General features: G+C 41.7%; 2 protein-coding genes and 1 long non-coding RNA gene across 6 annotated transcripts in view; 2 read left to right on the forward strand and 1 right to left on the reverse strand.

Annotated features, from left to right (window-relative positions):
- The window catches only part of nbeal1 (neurobeachin-like 1), a 63,692-nt gene extending 58,122 nt beyond the window's left edge, over nucleotides 1-5,570 (forward strand). For 2 of the 4 annotated variants that reach the window (XM_082525704.1, XM_082525705.1), the window contains 5 exons: nucleotides 371-487; nucleotides 744-905; nucleotides 1,348-1,496; nucleotides 1,756-1,891; nucleotides 2,916-5,570. In XM_082525704.1, the coding sequence (XP_082381830.1) occupies nucleotides 371-487; nucleotides 744-905; nucleotides 1,348-1,496; nucleotides 1,756-1,891; nucleotides 2,916-3,020 (669 nt within the window). In that variant the 3' untranslated portion in view covers nucleotides 3,021-5,570. The other 2 variants (XM_082525702.1, XM_082525703.1) reach the window with 1 other exon arrangement.
- A 131-nt stretch (nucleotides 5,571-5,701) lies between these two features.
- LOC309699989 (uncharacterized protein) lies at nucleotides 5,702-13,195 on the reverse strand. The gene is made up of 7 exons (XM_082523295.1): nucleotides 13,159-13,195; nucleotides 13,004-13,041; nucleotides 9,816-9,905; nucleotides 8,577-9,325; nucleotides 8,351-8,488; nucleotides 7,766-7,877; nucleotides 5,702-5,818 (listed from the first exon to the last, which is right to left on the reverse strand). The coding sequence occupies exons 2-7, from the start codon at nucleotides 13,038-13,040 to the stop codon at nucleotides 5,745-5,747; spliced, it is 1,200 nt and encodes a 399-aa protein (XP_082379421.1). The 5' UTR covers nucleotide 13,041; nucleotides 13,159-13,195; the 3' UTR covers nucleotides 5,702-5,744.
- Nucleotides 10,210-12,155, forward strand: LOC309701237. The gene is made up of 3 exons (XR_014274925.1): nucleotides 10,210-10,522; nucleotides 10,724-10,811; nucleotides 11,521-12,155. It is a non-coding gene; the product is annotated as an uncharacterized lncRNA (long non-coding RNA).
- Nucleotides 13,196-13,436: the final 241 nt, after the last annotated feature.

Here is a 13,436-nt window from a genome sequence, read left to right on the forward strand (position 1 = left end):
ACAGAAACACACTTACAACACGTTATTACTCTGAATTGTCATTGCACAGTCATACGTTTTATAATCCTACAACAGAAATCGAGTACTTTCCCACATGGGTGGAAAAAGCAAGTCAAGCACAGTGAATAATTACCATATGTACAGAATAAAATGTACACAGTATGTGCAGAAATAAGAAAATAAAAGTGCAAAAATAAATCCTAATAAGGAGCTATTAACTAGAAACTGTTTGTGACTTCTTGTCTAAGTTGGATTTAGTTTTAATTCCAGTTTGAACCTAAGAATGAAAACAATTCCATGATTTCACTTTTTAACAGAAAATGCTGATTAAAAATCTTTTGGTTTGATTGTGGACTTGTCTTTATGCCAGGGTGGAGCTCCTGTTGGTCTCCATCCCAAACCTATTCAGGTGCTGTATGGACACACGGACGAGGTGGTGAGCGTCAGCATCAGCACAGAGCTGGACATGGCTGTATCTGGAGCACGGGTAAGTCTACACGCCTGACTGCTGCTGAGGGCCTGCAGCTGCTTTTCATCTCATCCTGTCTGCTCATTTAAATTCTAATACCACCGTGAGAATGTGTGAAAAGCTATTCTAATCACATGCTGAGTCAATGAGCTGGAAAAGGGTTTAGTGCTGGAATTGTGAGTCTTTGAAGACGGGCAGACCTGAAAGGTTTGAAGCCCCCCCCCCCCTAAACTAAACACATGCATTACTTTGAGCTTTGTTCTCCGTTCAACAGGACGGGACGGTGATCATCCACACTGTGCGCCGGGGTCAGTACATGCGCTGCTTGCATCCACCGTGCGACAGCTCGCTGCCGCTCTCTATCCTCCACCTGGCTGTGTCCTGGGAGGGTCACATGCTGGTTCATACCTGTCTGGAGGGCAAAGCAACACTCAAGGTGTGTGCACATTTTAAGTTTTTAGGCTAACACACAATCTAAAAGGTGGGTAGGACTCTCTGCACATCTCTACGTGTCTGTTTTTTTTGACAGTCAGAGCAGGCCAAAAAGCTATAAGCTGACTCAGACCTCTACATTTAAATAAATATAAACTAATAATTACAACACAGTGCACGTGAAACGCAGAACAAGCCACCATGGAACAGACCTAATCTGACCAGCAGACACTTAAAGATCACATTGATAACTGGGCTTAGACTAGTAAGTATGCGCACAGGTGAGCAGAAGGGAGCGTGAGAAATGCAGCGTTTCAAGGGCATATGTGCTTATATGTTGGTTTATAGTCAGACTTCTTTTAGATTAAATCTGAAATTAATATATATAAACTACTTTGATCTGCAGTTAAAGTTTTAAATGTTCTTCTGTTCCCCCCTCTTGCCAGGATAAAAACGCCCTCCACCTGTACTCTGTAAATGGGAAGCACCTCTGCAGCGAGCCTCTGATGGAGCAGGTGACAGACATGTGTGTTTCTGGGGAGTATGTAGTCATCGGCAGCGAGCAGGGATACCTGTCCATCCGTGACCTCTACAGGTAAACTTATAGAAACAATATTGGTGATTTTGAATCAACATTAGCTGTTGGTATTTGGCTCTTCCACCAGTTGTTCTGTTTTATAAAGCCTTTCATCGAAAGCTTTGAAGAGTAGAGGCCTTTGTGCTTTAACGTTTTAACTGTTTCGGAGCATAACGAGCGACACCGTCCCAAATAAAAATTGCTCGCTGGCAGCTGCGCGTCCTACATGCATGGAAAGGTTACAGATATTAACCTCGAGCTTGTTTCTCCTCCGCAGCCTGTCTCTGTGCGGAGAGCCCATGGCCATGAGGGTGCCAGTGTGCTGCGTCTCAGCCACCAAGGAGCAGAGCCATGTGCTGGTGGGACTGGAGGACGGCAAGCTGATCATCGTGGCCGTGGGCAAGCCGGCGGAGGTAAAGAACTCGCTGCGAAACTACATCGCTCAGAGCCTTGAGGGATCGCCGCTCATGGCGTCCCCCCTACTGGCCCCGCTCCGCGCTCATTCACCAACACGCCTGCTCCACCAACGTGACCAACTGGTGTTCAGCCCCACCTCCACCTCCCACAAACCTTAGCAAGCTCTAGTGCTGTTCATCCCCTATAACACTTTTATTGCTATAGATTTAACACACACACACACACACACACACACACACACACACACACACACACACACACACACACACACACACACACAAGACCTGCTGCACATATACCCCACGTTGACCTTTTAACCCACAGTCACCTGTTCTTCTCAGGGATGGCTGTCTCACACAGTCATATGGCTTCCTCACAAAACAACTACACAGGCACACAAACACATCTGAGCCACATTCCTTCAGCCACTAGAACCACAACTGTGAAATCGAAGCGACTTCTTGTGTGCACCTCATTCTGTGTTTTTGTTTCTGTTTTGTATTTTCGAATACTCGACATCTGTGCAAAACTCCATCCGATGCTGTCTACCTGAAGTGTCATTACATTCTGTGTTTTGAGTGTGCTCTACGGACTATAACAAAAAATGCTGTGAAACAGACTAATTAACGATTCTGCAAACTCAAGCCATATTTACAGTGTAGCTACAATCGAATAATCACTAATCCTGTGCCACACCGGCTTAATATGATCATGTAAATAGTGTGTTAGCACACATGTAGGAGGTTGATCCAGACAGTCCCCCTTGGAATCACTGCGCCTTCCAGTTTTTTATCTTTTCCATTCAAATTGACTCGCACCAAAGTGACTCGAGCTTTGATTTGTTTTTCTTTGTTTGCCTCACTAGTCATTTAAGCTCCAATGAACTAATCGATCACTCATGAATCATGTTACCCCCTCACCCCCCTCCCCCTGTTTCCTTTGACTTCACGCTTTTCTTTCCCCACTCTCCCCCCCCTTCCTCCGCCTCACTTCTTCCACCTCCTCCTCCACTCTTCCCAGATGCGTTCGGGCCAGATCACACGGAAGCTGTGGGGTTCCAGCAAGAGACTGACTCAGATCTCCTCGGGGGAGACGGTGTACAACACCCAGCAAGACCACAACTGACCCGTTCCCCGCCTGTCCCCCGAGCCTTTAAACCATCCCCTTCAAGCACGTCGCACATTGTCATTTCATATCCGAGCAGATTCTTTCTCCCATCACCTCCCACGGTTTTATCAGGGGGTAGGTTTTGGGGTGCAGGAGCATCACAAAGCCTGCATGCCCACATGTGCATTTGAGTGCTCTTGCTTTAGATTGTGATCGCATGGCGCTGGCGCCGTGGTTCCAATGCAGAAGTAGCGCCAGCCTCAGCAAAACCACACCACTGCCCACTTCTCGCACACGCCACAGCTGCCCTCGTCATCAGAATCTTTACTACAGTCAGCCTCATTTAACGGTTAACTAACTGTTCTCTTGTATGTATGCAGGGATGGATGGATGTGTGTTTGCACACAGTTTTGCTGTGTGCTATTTAAAAATATTGTTTCAAGTGGCCTTTTTGCTCCCCCACCCCCTCAGTTAGCCTTAGGTGCAGACACTCGGCCTGTGATCTGCAGGCCAGGACGATTCATGGTTGCCTCAAAGCTGCCACCACGCAGCCTTATGCAGTAAGACGGCTCCACCACTCACAAGACCAAACTGTCTGCATTTTTCTATCGTTTTTATATACCCGTGTGTGTGTGTGATCTTTTAGTGATGTTTTATTGGGAGTTTGGTTTATGTGTGTGTATGTCTGTGTGCGTGCGCATGCCCAGCAGCTTGGCATCTGTTCATATGCATGGCATTTTGGTTTTGAGATTAGACAAGAAATAGTGATGCAGAAGTCAGTTTTTTGTTTGTTTGTTTTTTCGTTTTTACATTTGGGGTGTAGCTGACGTTTTTTGTTGAGAAACATCAGAAAAGGTGTTTAAAGGTACTTTTTGTAGTCCCCCCTCCCCTTTCCAAAGTGTAACTAACAGTTTCACCACTAGGTGGCAGTGTTTTTACCAAACATTATAATTTTAACATTGATATTAACATGATGCACCGTTTCCTCAAGAGGCATTGCCTGGTTAAACGATAAAATAATGACTCGCTTCATCACCTCGTGGGAAAATTGGTTGATATCTCGTGTAAACAAATCCATTCACATTCTGTTGGATGCTTCAGTTAATTTTTGTTGACGGGATTTTACAAAAAGTACTTTTAATGTTTTTTCATTAGCATATCATTTAAGATCTAGTTTTGTAAATAAAAATAAAAAACACTACATTCTCAATCACAACAAGCTTTGACATGAAGACTTATCACAGCAGTGCAACGAAAAACGACTATAACGTCACGTTTCTCTGTACTTCATTGAATGTTTTTAAGTTACTTGAATCTGTTTCTATCCATAAGTGAAAGTAGCAGTTTTTTTCACACATTGTCTCATGAGTGACATATTTAAAAACTATTCTAACTGTTTAGAAATGAAGGAGAAAGTAGAAATCCTTAAGGGCTTTACGAGATGTCAGTGTTATCAGCAATACAGCTCCTTCATCGCATGCCTGTCGGTGCTTCCTTTCCTCTATTTCTGTCCAGCATGCCTCGCTCAGTCAGATCCTCTATTTTCCAGTCTTCCTATGGCTAAACTGGGACTGTAAATGGACTCCCTCTCTTCCCCTTCTGAATGCCTTTAGCTCTCATCATTGCCTCAAACCCCATCTCTCTTTTATTATTTGTGCTTCTCGCTCGTTTTCCTGTTTATTTTAAAGTGACTGATTTCAGAGTTTTCCTTGTGTGGGGCCTCAAGAATGTTTGGGTCAACTGGGACAAACATGCATGTGAATGTGATTGCATTACTCTGTAATATACCGCAGTATGAAACTGCTGTGTGATTCATAATTTTGCACCATACCTGAGCGAGTGAGTGTGCGAGTGAGAGTTTATTTTCCGTTGCCAAATGTTTTTTTTATTCCTGTCTGATTCTGTGAACTTTTGCAGCCCTGTGGGTTTGGCACTGGGCACAGAGTCGCTCTAACGGTTTTCTCTCGTTTTTTCTGATTTTTGTATTTTGTTTTATTTAAATGTCAGTTTGGTGGATTGCAAAGACCAATCTGTGTCCTCCTTTAAGAGATTTCTGTGAAAGGTGCACAAAATGTTCTATTAATGCAGTTTATTTTTCTTTTGTTTATTCACATTTTTCATTCAAAGACCACTGTTTGAGTTATTCCACGACTGCAACAGAGTGCCTTTTATCCCAGCGTGGTGTCCACATAGAGGTAGATTTCTCCTTCTCCTTCGTCCCAAACTTTGTTGTGAATCAAGTGAAAGCAGCATTCCACACATTAGTCCGTCGCAGTTGCACCGGGAACCAAGAATATGGGACTTCCAAGAAAAATCAAAGTACTATTTTGTGTCTTAGCTACATTCTCTGTAACTGTCACCAAAATGGATGTGTGTATATCTGTGATTATTTATGAATACAGTATATAATGTACAGCATGATTTTTATTTTGGCGTCGTTAAAATGTACTTTTGCACTTTCCAGGTACTAAATTGTAACAGATTGTTTTAACTTTGCTCCCTAATCTGTAAAAACTGCTTTGTATAAACAAGTGGAAAATAATCATTAAAGTCTTGTCTAAATTCAAAGGACTTTTTACTCATTTCTTAGGGAATAAACTTATAGGAAGAAGAAACGCACAGATGAGTAATATGCTGTGTTTTTATTCAAGAATGCACAATCAGCTTGTGGCAGGGAACACAAAGGTATCGTAGGAAATGATACCCGCGAGCCCGTCTCACGTTGCTTCTTTGCGATTTCTCTTACGTAGGAATCATGTACGTACAGATGGACGCTCTCTTCAGATCACAGTTGGCAGTAGTCCACCGGCTGTTGTCTGCAGTGTGGATAGGAAAAGGATCATAGTAGATTAGTCCAGCAGGATAAAGATAATCCCAGTTTTTTATTAGGTGTCTTATCAATTTTATGTGACACAGACAGTACTCTATAAAGCTTTGTTTAAAAGGTGCTTTTATGACACATGCCTCACAAAAGGAACCCTTGTCTAATATAGCACTCATGACTGAGATGAATAAGAAGATCAGGCATTTTAGTTGGCAAACTATTATTATTTTTAAGTCTCTTACAATTTGAGGCGGGAAAAGTTATAATATAGAACCACTGCCTTTCAGTGGTAGAATCCATAATTCAAACGCTGCTCAAAAAAATGAAATGAACACTCCTTAATCAAGTCAGCTAAACTTTTGGTCTGGTCAGTTCGGTAGCAGAGGGGCTTGTTAATCAGCTTCAACTGCTTGGTGTTTAACAACAGGGGCAACAATGAAACAACTGCTAAAAAAAGGAATGTTTTCACAGCTGGAGACCACTGATGTTTTTTTTACTATTTTTCACTAGTTTTGCATTTAGCTAGGCTCAGTGTCACTACAGCTAGAATTAGGTGAGACTTGGACCCTACGGAGGTTGAACAGGCAGTCCAATTCCTCCAGGATGGCCCATCAATCACGCCATTGCCGGAAGGCTTGGTGTGTCTCCCAGCACAGTCTGAAGCATGGACGAGATTTCAGGAGACAGACAGTTACTCTAGGAGGGCTGGACAGGGCAGGGGAAGGCCATTACCCCTTAAGAAAGACTGATATCTGCTCTTTTGTGAAGGAGGAATGGCATGAGCACTGTTAGAGCTACAAAATGACCTCCAGCAGGTCACTGGTGTAAATGTCTCTGTCCAAACAATCACAAACGGACTTCATGAGGGTGGTCTAATGGCCTGACGTCCTTTAGTGGACCCCGGTCACTCCTCAGCACCATGGAGCCTGATTGATATTTGCCACAAAATGCCAGAATTGGCAGATCCGCCACTGGTGCCCTGTGTTTTTCACAGATGAAACCCTGAGCACATGTGACATATGTGAAAGCGCCTGGAGAACGTTGCTGTAACATCATTCTGAATGACAAGTTTGGTGGTGGGTCGAGAGAGGCACACAGACCTCTACAGACTTGGCAAAGGCACCCTGACTGCCATTACAGATTAGGATGAAATACTTGGGTCCACTGTCAGATCTATACTGGTGCATTGGGTCCTGGATTCCTCCTGGCCTGTGATGAGAGTATGCAGGCAGTTCTGCATACTCTCACTTGCCTGACCTAAATCCGACAGAACACCGTGGGGACTTTATGTTTTCATCCATTAGATGCTGCCAGGTTGTACCTAAGGCTGTCCAGGAGCTCAGTCATACCCAGCCCCCAAATGTCATCTCATTAAGAGCATTTCCCTAGCATTGTCAGGTATGCTTACAAGCCAATACAAACTACAGATTGCCGTTCTGAGGTACTGCAATTAATTACTTTGATATTTTGGTGTGGCTTTGAATTTAGCCCCCTGTAGGTTGGTAATTTTCAATTCCATGAAACGACGTGCATCCCTTCATTCCTAACACATTAACCAGTCCATATCAGTATAGATCTAATCTTATCTGATGTGTTACCAAAGTGTTGCTTTAATTTTTTTGAGCAGTGTATAAAACAGTACTGTACTTTTGCAAGCAGGCTATTAAAGCATAAAACGGCAATATCGAGGTCTAAAGTTCAATGCCATTACCTAACAACTCACACCAAATTAAGTGAGGCTGTAGCTACAACACAAAAGTGCTGTATTATGGTGGGGTCTTTATCTTACAACATAAAGAGCCTTCAAGGCAACTGTTGCTGCAAGCTGGCACTATAAAAATAAAACTGAATTGAATTTAAAGCAGAGGTGTTTCAAAGTTACTCTCTGGAAAATGCTGGAATAAATTAGTAATTAGTGTGAGAGTAGCGTGGTTCTTACCTAGCTCAAACATCTCCACACAGACAGGTTTGTCAGTGTGAATGTTGGGGTGGCCTGGCATCCAGTCGCTAAAACCCCACTCTGACCCGTCCACCCATGACGCCTCTTGGTTCTGTGGAGTGCAGAATACATATGAAAGGTTAAAACAAAATGTAGTCTTAAATAACCCAATTGTTTGTAAACTGTCAATAAAAATAAAATGTTAGCATATGAGACCCTTTCTATGAAGAAAAGTATGGCTAATATGACCATATTACCACTTCACTTGTTTTAAAACATCACTTAGTCACAGGACACAACAATTGCAATACTTTAAGATAAAAGTTTGAAGGTCAATGTCTCATCAAGGTAAGAATAACACTATCAGTCCTGCTGATAAGATATCTGATGACACTCTCCTTGGCCTCCATTCATTGACACAGCTCATGACCAGACTGCTGGCATTACAGCCACTAAGAACTGGAGTAAAATTGTGGTATAAGTAAGTAGAGAACACCCTGAAAAACACACTGTTGTTTTAGCACCACATGTTTTGAGAAAACCTTATATACCTATATAGGTCGCCAATTAACATGATAAACTTGCCGTGACTGTGGCTCCCAGCCAGGTTAGCACAGGGCTCTTCTTACCACCCTTGGTCACCAGGGAAATCAGATGGGAATGCAGATCACCACTGGTTACAGAAGCAAGCTCGGCATGTGGGGCAAGAGTTCTGCATTTGGCCTGTAGATTGAGAAACATTTAATTTACATCCTTTAAATGAACAGGGGATTAGCTTTTTATATGTTTTTGGAATGGTACATAGTCTAACCTGAGCATCCTTGAAGGACAGCGGTGTAGGGTTGAACTCATAGCACTTGTTGTTGATAATCTCCCCCTGACATGCCACTTTTGCTCTTTGGATGAAGCTGTAAAAGGGCTCGGTTCCCTGTCTGAAGCCTCTTTGGAGAGGCAGAAATGGTTCGGTTCCCTGTCTGAAACCATCTCTGAGTTTCATAAAGGGTTCGGTTCCCTGCCTGAAGCCATCTCTGAGTTTCATAAAGGGTTCGGTTCCCTGCCTGAAGCCTCTTTGGAGAGGCAGAAATGGTTCGGTTCCCTGTCTGAAACCATCTCTGAGTTTCATAAAGGGTTCGGTTCCCTGCCTGAAGCCATCTTGGAGTTTCATAAAGGGTTCGGTTCCCTGCCTGAAGGCATCTCTGAGTTTCATAAAGGGTTCGGTTCCCTGCCTGAAGCCATCTTGGAGTTTCATAAAGGGTTCGGTTCCCTGCCTGAAGCCATCTCTGAGTTTCATAAAGGGTTCGGTTCCCTGCCTGAAGCCATCTCTGAGTTTCATAAAGGGTTCGGTTCCCTGCCTGAAGCCATCTCTGAGTTTCAAAAAGGGTTCGGTTCCCTGCCTGAAGCCATCTCTGAGTTTCATAAAGGGTTCGGTTCCCTGCCTGAAGCCATCTCTGACTTTCATAGAGGGTTCGGTTCCCTGCCTGAAACCATCTGGGAGATGAGAAGGATTTTCCACACGGACCCAACTACCACCACTCCTTTGGACCGGAACATCAGCATCGGCTGAAAGACAAAAGACATTGGAAGTAAACAAGCTTCTAAAATCATAACGATACTCTAGAGGTGACTTAGAGGGTACATTCGCTAAGCTAAATGTGATCAAAATCATGTTAAACAGGTTATCATGTTCATTTCTTTGTTCATGATGAAAAAATACCTAACAATTTATTTTTAGTTAAACCTCAATAATGTCCTGGGACTGAATAGAAAGGCAAAGAGTCATTACAATAAAAAAAATCATCCTGAGGGGGCTCAATAGCTCTACCAAATTTGAGAGGATAATATGTTAGTTCTTGAGATGTCAGCTACTGGCTGCCCTAATAGAGGATGACCATTAACCATTAACCATTTGGATTCATTCACTGGGGAACGTGAATAAATGTGAAAAATGTAATTTGAATCCAACCAAAAGTTGTTGAGATATTTCAGTCTTGGCCAAATTGGCCTGTGTCAGTAGGATCATGTAGGTAGGAGGTAAAAGTAAGCTCTGTACCTTGTCTAAAGCCATCAGGAAGGAATTGATGGACATCACTTGATGACTTCTTCAAACCTCTAGGGGTTTTGATTGGGACAGCTTGGAGGCCTGCAAAGGATTACAGTTACACTATATAACTATAATATACATGAAGCTGCATTTGCACACCCTGCCTTCGACACTGGTGTTCGACTTGATTAACATTATAGCACTAAGCTTGCCAGTTGATGGATACATAAATGTGTGGCCTTTTAGGTCAATTATTAACTATTGTGCAATGCTGATATATAGGCCACGACCTTTCTTTAACAGTGTGATAAATCAATGATAACGGTCAAAGTCTACGTTCTGTACTTCCATTAGGGAACTACAGAATGTTTACTGTCAGTTGTTTTGCTGCCAAGCAGGGGCGGAGCGTGGGGGTGGCTTACTGGGCTTAAGCCCGGGTTGTTTTGTCAGAAGCCCGGGGTCTTTTGGAGTGTAATTTTTTCATAGTTAGATGCCTGGCTGACAACTGTATAAAACAAAAAGTACACACAATATTCGAAGCACATAGTGCACACTGTGGGAATTTACGACTGTGCGTGAATCCCCCCTGATATTGGTATGATCCGAGCTCAGTCACTAAGCGACTGAGAGAGGGGGTGGGGCAGCTGCTGCCAGCAGTGAGTGCGCTGTTGGAGAAACGGAGCCAGCCATACTAAGGAGAGCTTAAGTTTGACCAGGTACCAAAGCAAATCATTCCTACTGTACAAATAATGTAAATATGACGGTGCATCATGAAAGATTGATATCAAACTGATCACTTGACCAATATTACGTTACTCGCTCTTCAAGTGAATCAACAAATGGCGAAATGAAAAGCCGAACAAATGCTATTTTTTTAAGAGAGTCTTAGCTTACGTGTGTTTATTTCATATTTTCAGTTCTTACCCTCCCCGACTAAATCGGTTTCAGTTATGTACTGAAATATAAGAATGGACATTAGAGGGTTCTTTCAAAGAAAAAACTCAGGTAAATGTTATTTTATATATTATGCTTTGTATGTTGTTCAGTATATTTCTATGCAAAACAAGAGGGGTTTCAGTACACAGCAGGATATTCACATTTGTAACCAGATATTTACATACACTTTAGGGAGAAAACATAAAATATTTTTACTGTACAACATCAATTTAGAGTAAACTTTTGTTTTAGATAAATATTGAAATATATTTTGAATTAGTTAAATGTCAGAATAAAGAGAGAGAGAGATCTATTTTTATCACTTTCATCAAATTTAGGAGTACATATACACTAAGTTTATTGTTAATTAATAAGAAAACTCCAGACGATTGAGCTGAGCTGAAGAAGCTTCTGATAGGTTAGTAGAGTCCATGTGAGTAAAGTGGTGGCACAGCTGTGGATGCATATAAGGCAAAACACAGAGCCTGTTTCTTTGAAATGGGAAAACCAAGCGATATCAACCAAAACACCAGAAAAAGAATTGTGGAGCTCCATAAGTGTGGCTCAATTTTGAATACAATTTGGTGCCATTTACAATTAAGAAATACAGATAGTTTCTCTCTTTACTCTTAAAGTTAACAAATGTGTTTTTTATATTTATCAATCAAAAAAAATAAACATTTAGTCTGATTTGATGTTGCAATTAAAAAAGTGTTTGTGTTTTGATCTGAAGAGTTTGTAAATATCTGGTTTCACCTGTATATTTGATGATTGTCAGCACACAGAGGGAGAGAGAGGAACAGAGAGGGAGATGGAGAATGAGGACAGAACAGAGATGGAACAAGAGCAGGTGAGACACACATGTTAGTCAAATGGTCGTTTGCCAAAAGTACCACCGTATCATAGGTACTCATGTATCTCGTACCTAGTGTTTCTTTTTAGGTTTGTTATTTTTCAAATTCTATATTTATTAAGTTTTGCCGGCTTGTTTGCACAACAAGGCTAAATAATTATATAAACTTTTCTCAATCTAAATAGTGTACTTTGGTAGAATTAAAAAATAAGTGTAGTGCAGGTCTATGATGATTTTTAGTGCTACTATCATCTAGTTCTGATTGTGGTTCTGTCTTGGTTAAATCCCAAGTACTCCTGATTTTGAACTCTTGTAGTCCTGTTTTAATTCTGGATCAGTTCTGGGTCTGGTTGAATTGGGGTTTAGTCCTCATGTCTTGATACAGCCCTGACCTTGTTCTGCCTTGCTGCTTAATTAAAAAACTAGTTTAAGGTGTCCTGCACATGTGATATATATTTTTCCCTATAAGAAGACATTCTTTTTTGAACAAAACTCAAAACAGAGCCTATTAATCTTTCACTCATTTCTAACCCCCCCCCCCCAAAAAAAAAAAAAAAAAATCCCACATGCATACTACCCTTTTGGGCTAAGCCCCGGGTGTTTCAAATGTCTGGCTCCGCCTCTGCTGCCAAGGCAAGAAACAACAGAGCCAACATTAATTATGTCAAGGACACCTCAAAATAAATAAAACATTTGACACTGACCAGCCAGGAAAGTTAATATATTGACTGAACCCTACTGATGTTTCACATAATTGTATTAGTTTTTAAAGATAATTGAAATATAGGGATGGAAGTTTGGATATCAAAATGTTTTTATATCTAGATCTGCTGTGTCGGAATTGCATGATTCTAAGATAAAATCTGTTCTGTATTTTGCACTTATTTCATGAACTCATCATAAACTGATATGTAGAGAAATAGGCCCCTCTTCCCCAAGGATTCGGGAGACTGTAACCTTCTTTATGTTGAAGATTAGGCTTAAGAAAGCGTTCTGCATTTAAACATTAGTCATTATTAATCTCGGCCTCTCTTCCACAGTGCATCTTTTGTCCTGTCTTTCTCCCATTACACCCAAGCGGTTGCGTAAAATTGCTGCCGCCACATGAGCCTCGTTCTGCAGGGGGTTTCTCCCTGTTAAAAGGGAGCTTTTCCTTCCCACCATAACGAAGTGCTTACTCAAAGGGGGTTGTTTAATTGTTGGGGTTTCTCTCTATTATTGCAGGGTCTTAACATTACAATATAAAGCACCTGAGGCAACTGTTGTTGCGACTTGGCAACAACATTTGCCTCAGAAACACATCATCTGAAAATTAGGTGAGCAGTAATGATATGAAACAAATATCTAGCCACAAATAAATAGGCAAGTTTTACTGCACCAGTGAAAGGTGAAGGCAGTGAGATCTTACCTGACAGTGCCAGGAGCAGTAGCACTAACTTGAACATCCTGTAAGGAAATTGGAAGAAAATGTTTTACTTCTTCTTCATAAGCCTATACAACCTACAAATGTATCCAGGCTCTCCTTAACGGAGTTGTTTTTAACCTCGTTTGTATCCTGCTTACCTGAGGCTGTAATGAGGAATGCTGCAGCAGTTCAGAAAGAAAAGGCCACCTATTAATATGTGTCTTTCTTGGTCATAAACCTTTTTAAAGAGATTACTGATTAATCTAATCTAAATCTCCTGTAGCTCTTTATTGACTGATATTTGATGACCTTTGCCTTCACTCTAAACTGATAAAGATTTGAACTCAGCACTAAATGTTGGCTGTCACTATCAGCCACTGGCCTCTGACCCAAAGTTATCAAACACCTAGTTTTCCTTGACATCCTATGATACTGT

Source organism: Aulonocara stuartgranti (assembly GCF_965226115.1).
Source record: "Aulonocara stuartgranti genome assembly, chromosome: 23".
Classification (NCBI taxonomy): domain Eukaryota; kingdom Metazoa; phylum Chordata; class Actinopteri; order Cichliformes; family Cichlidae; genus Aulonocara; species Aulonocara stuartgranti.

Coding starts and splice junctions, on each gene's coding strand:
- LOC309699989 (XM_082523295.1), bottom strand. CDS start 13,040: ATGTTCAAGTTAGTGCTACTGCTCCTGGCACTGTCAG. Junction 7,878..8,350: donor GGCTGGGAGCCACAGTCACG/GCAAGTTTATCA, acceptor TGCACTCCACAG/AACCAAGAGGCGTCATGGGT. Junction 5,819..7,765: donor TGTGGAGATGTTTGAGCTAG/GTAAGAACCACG, acceptor TCCACACTGCAG/ACAACAGCCGGTGGACTACT.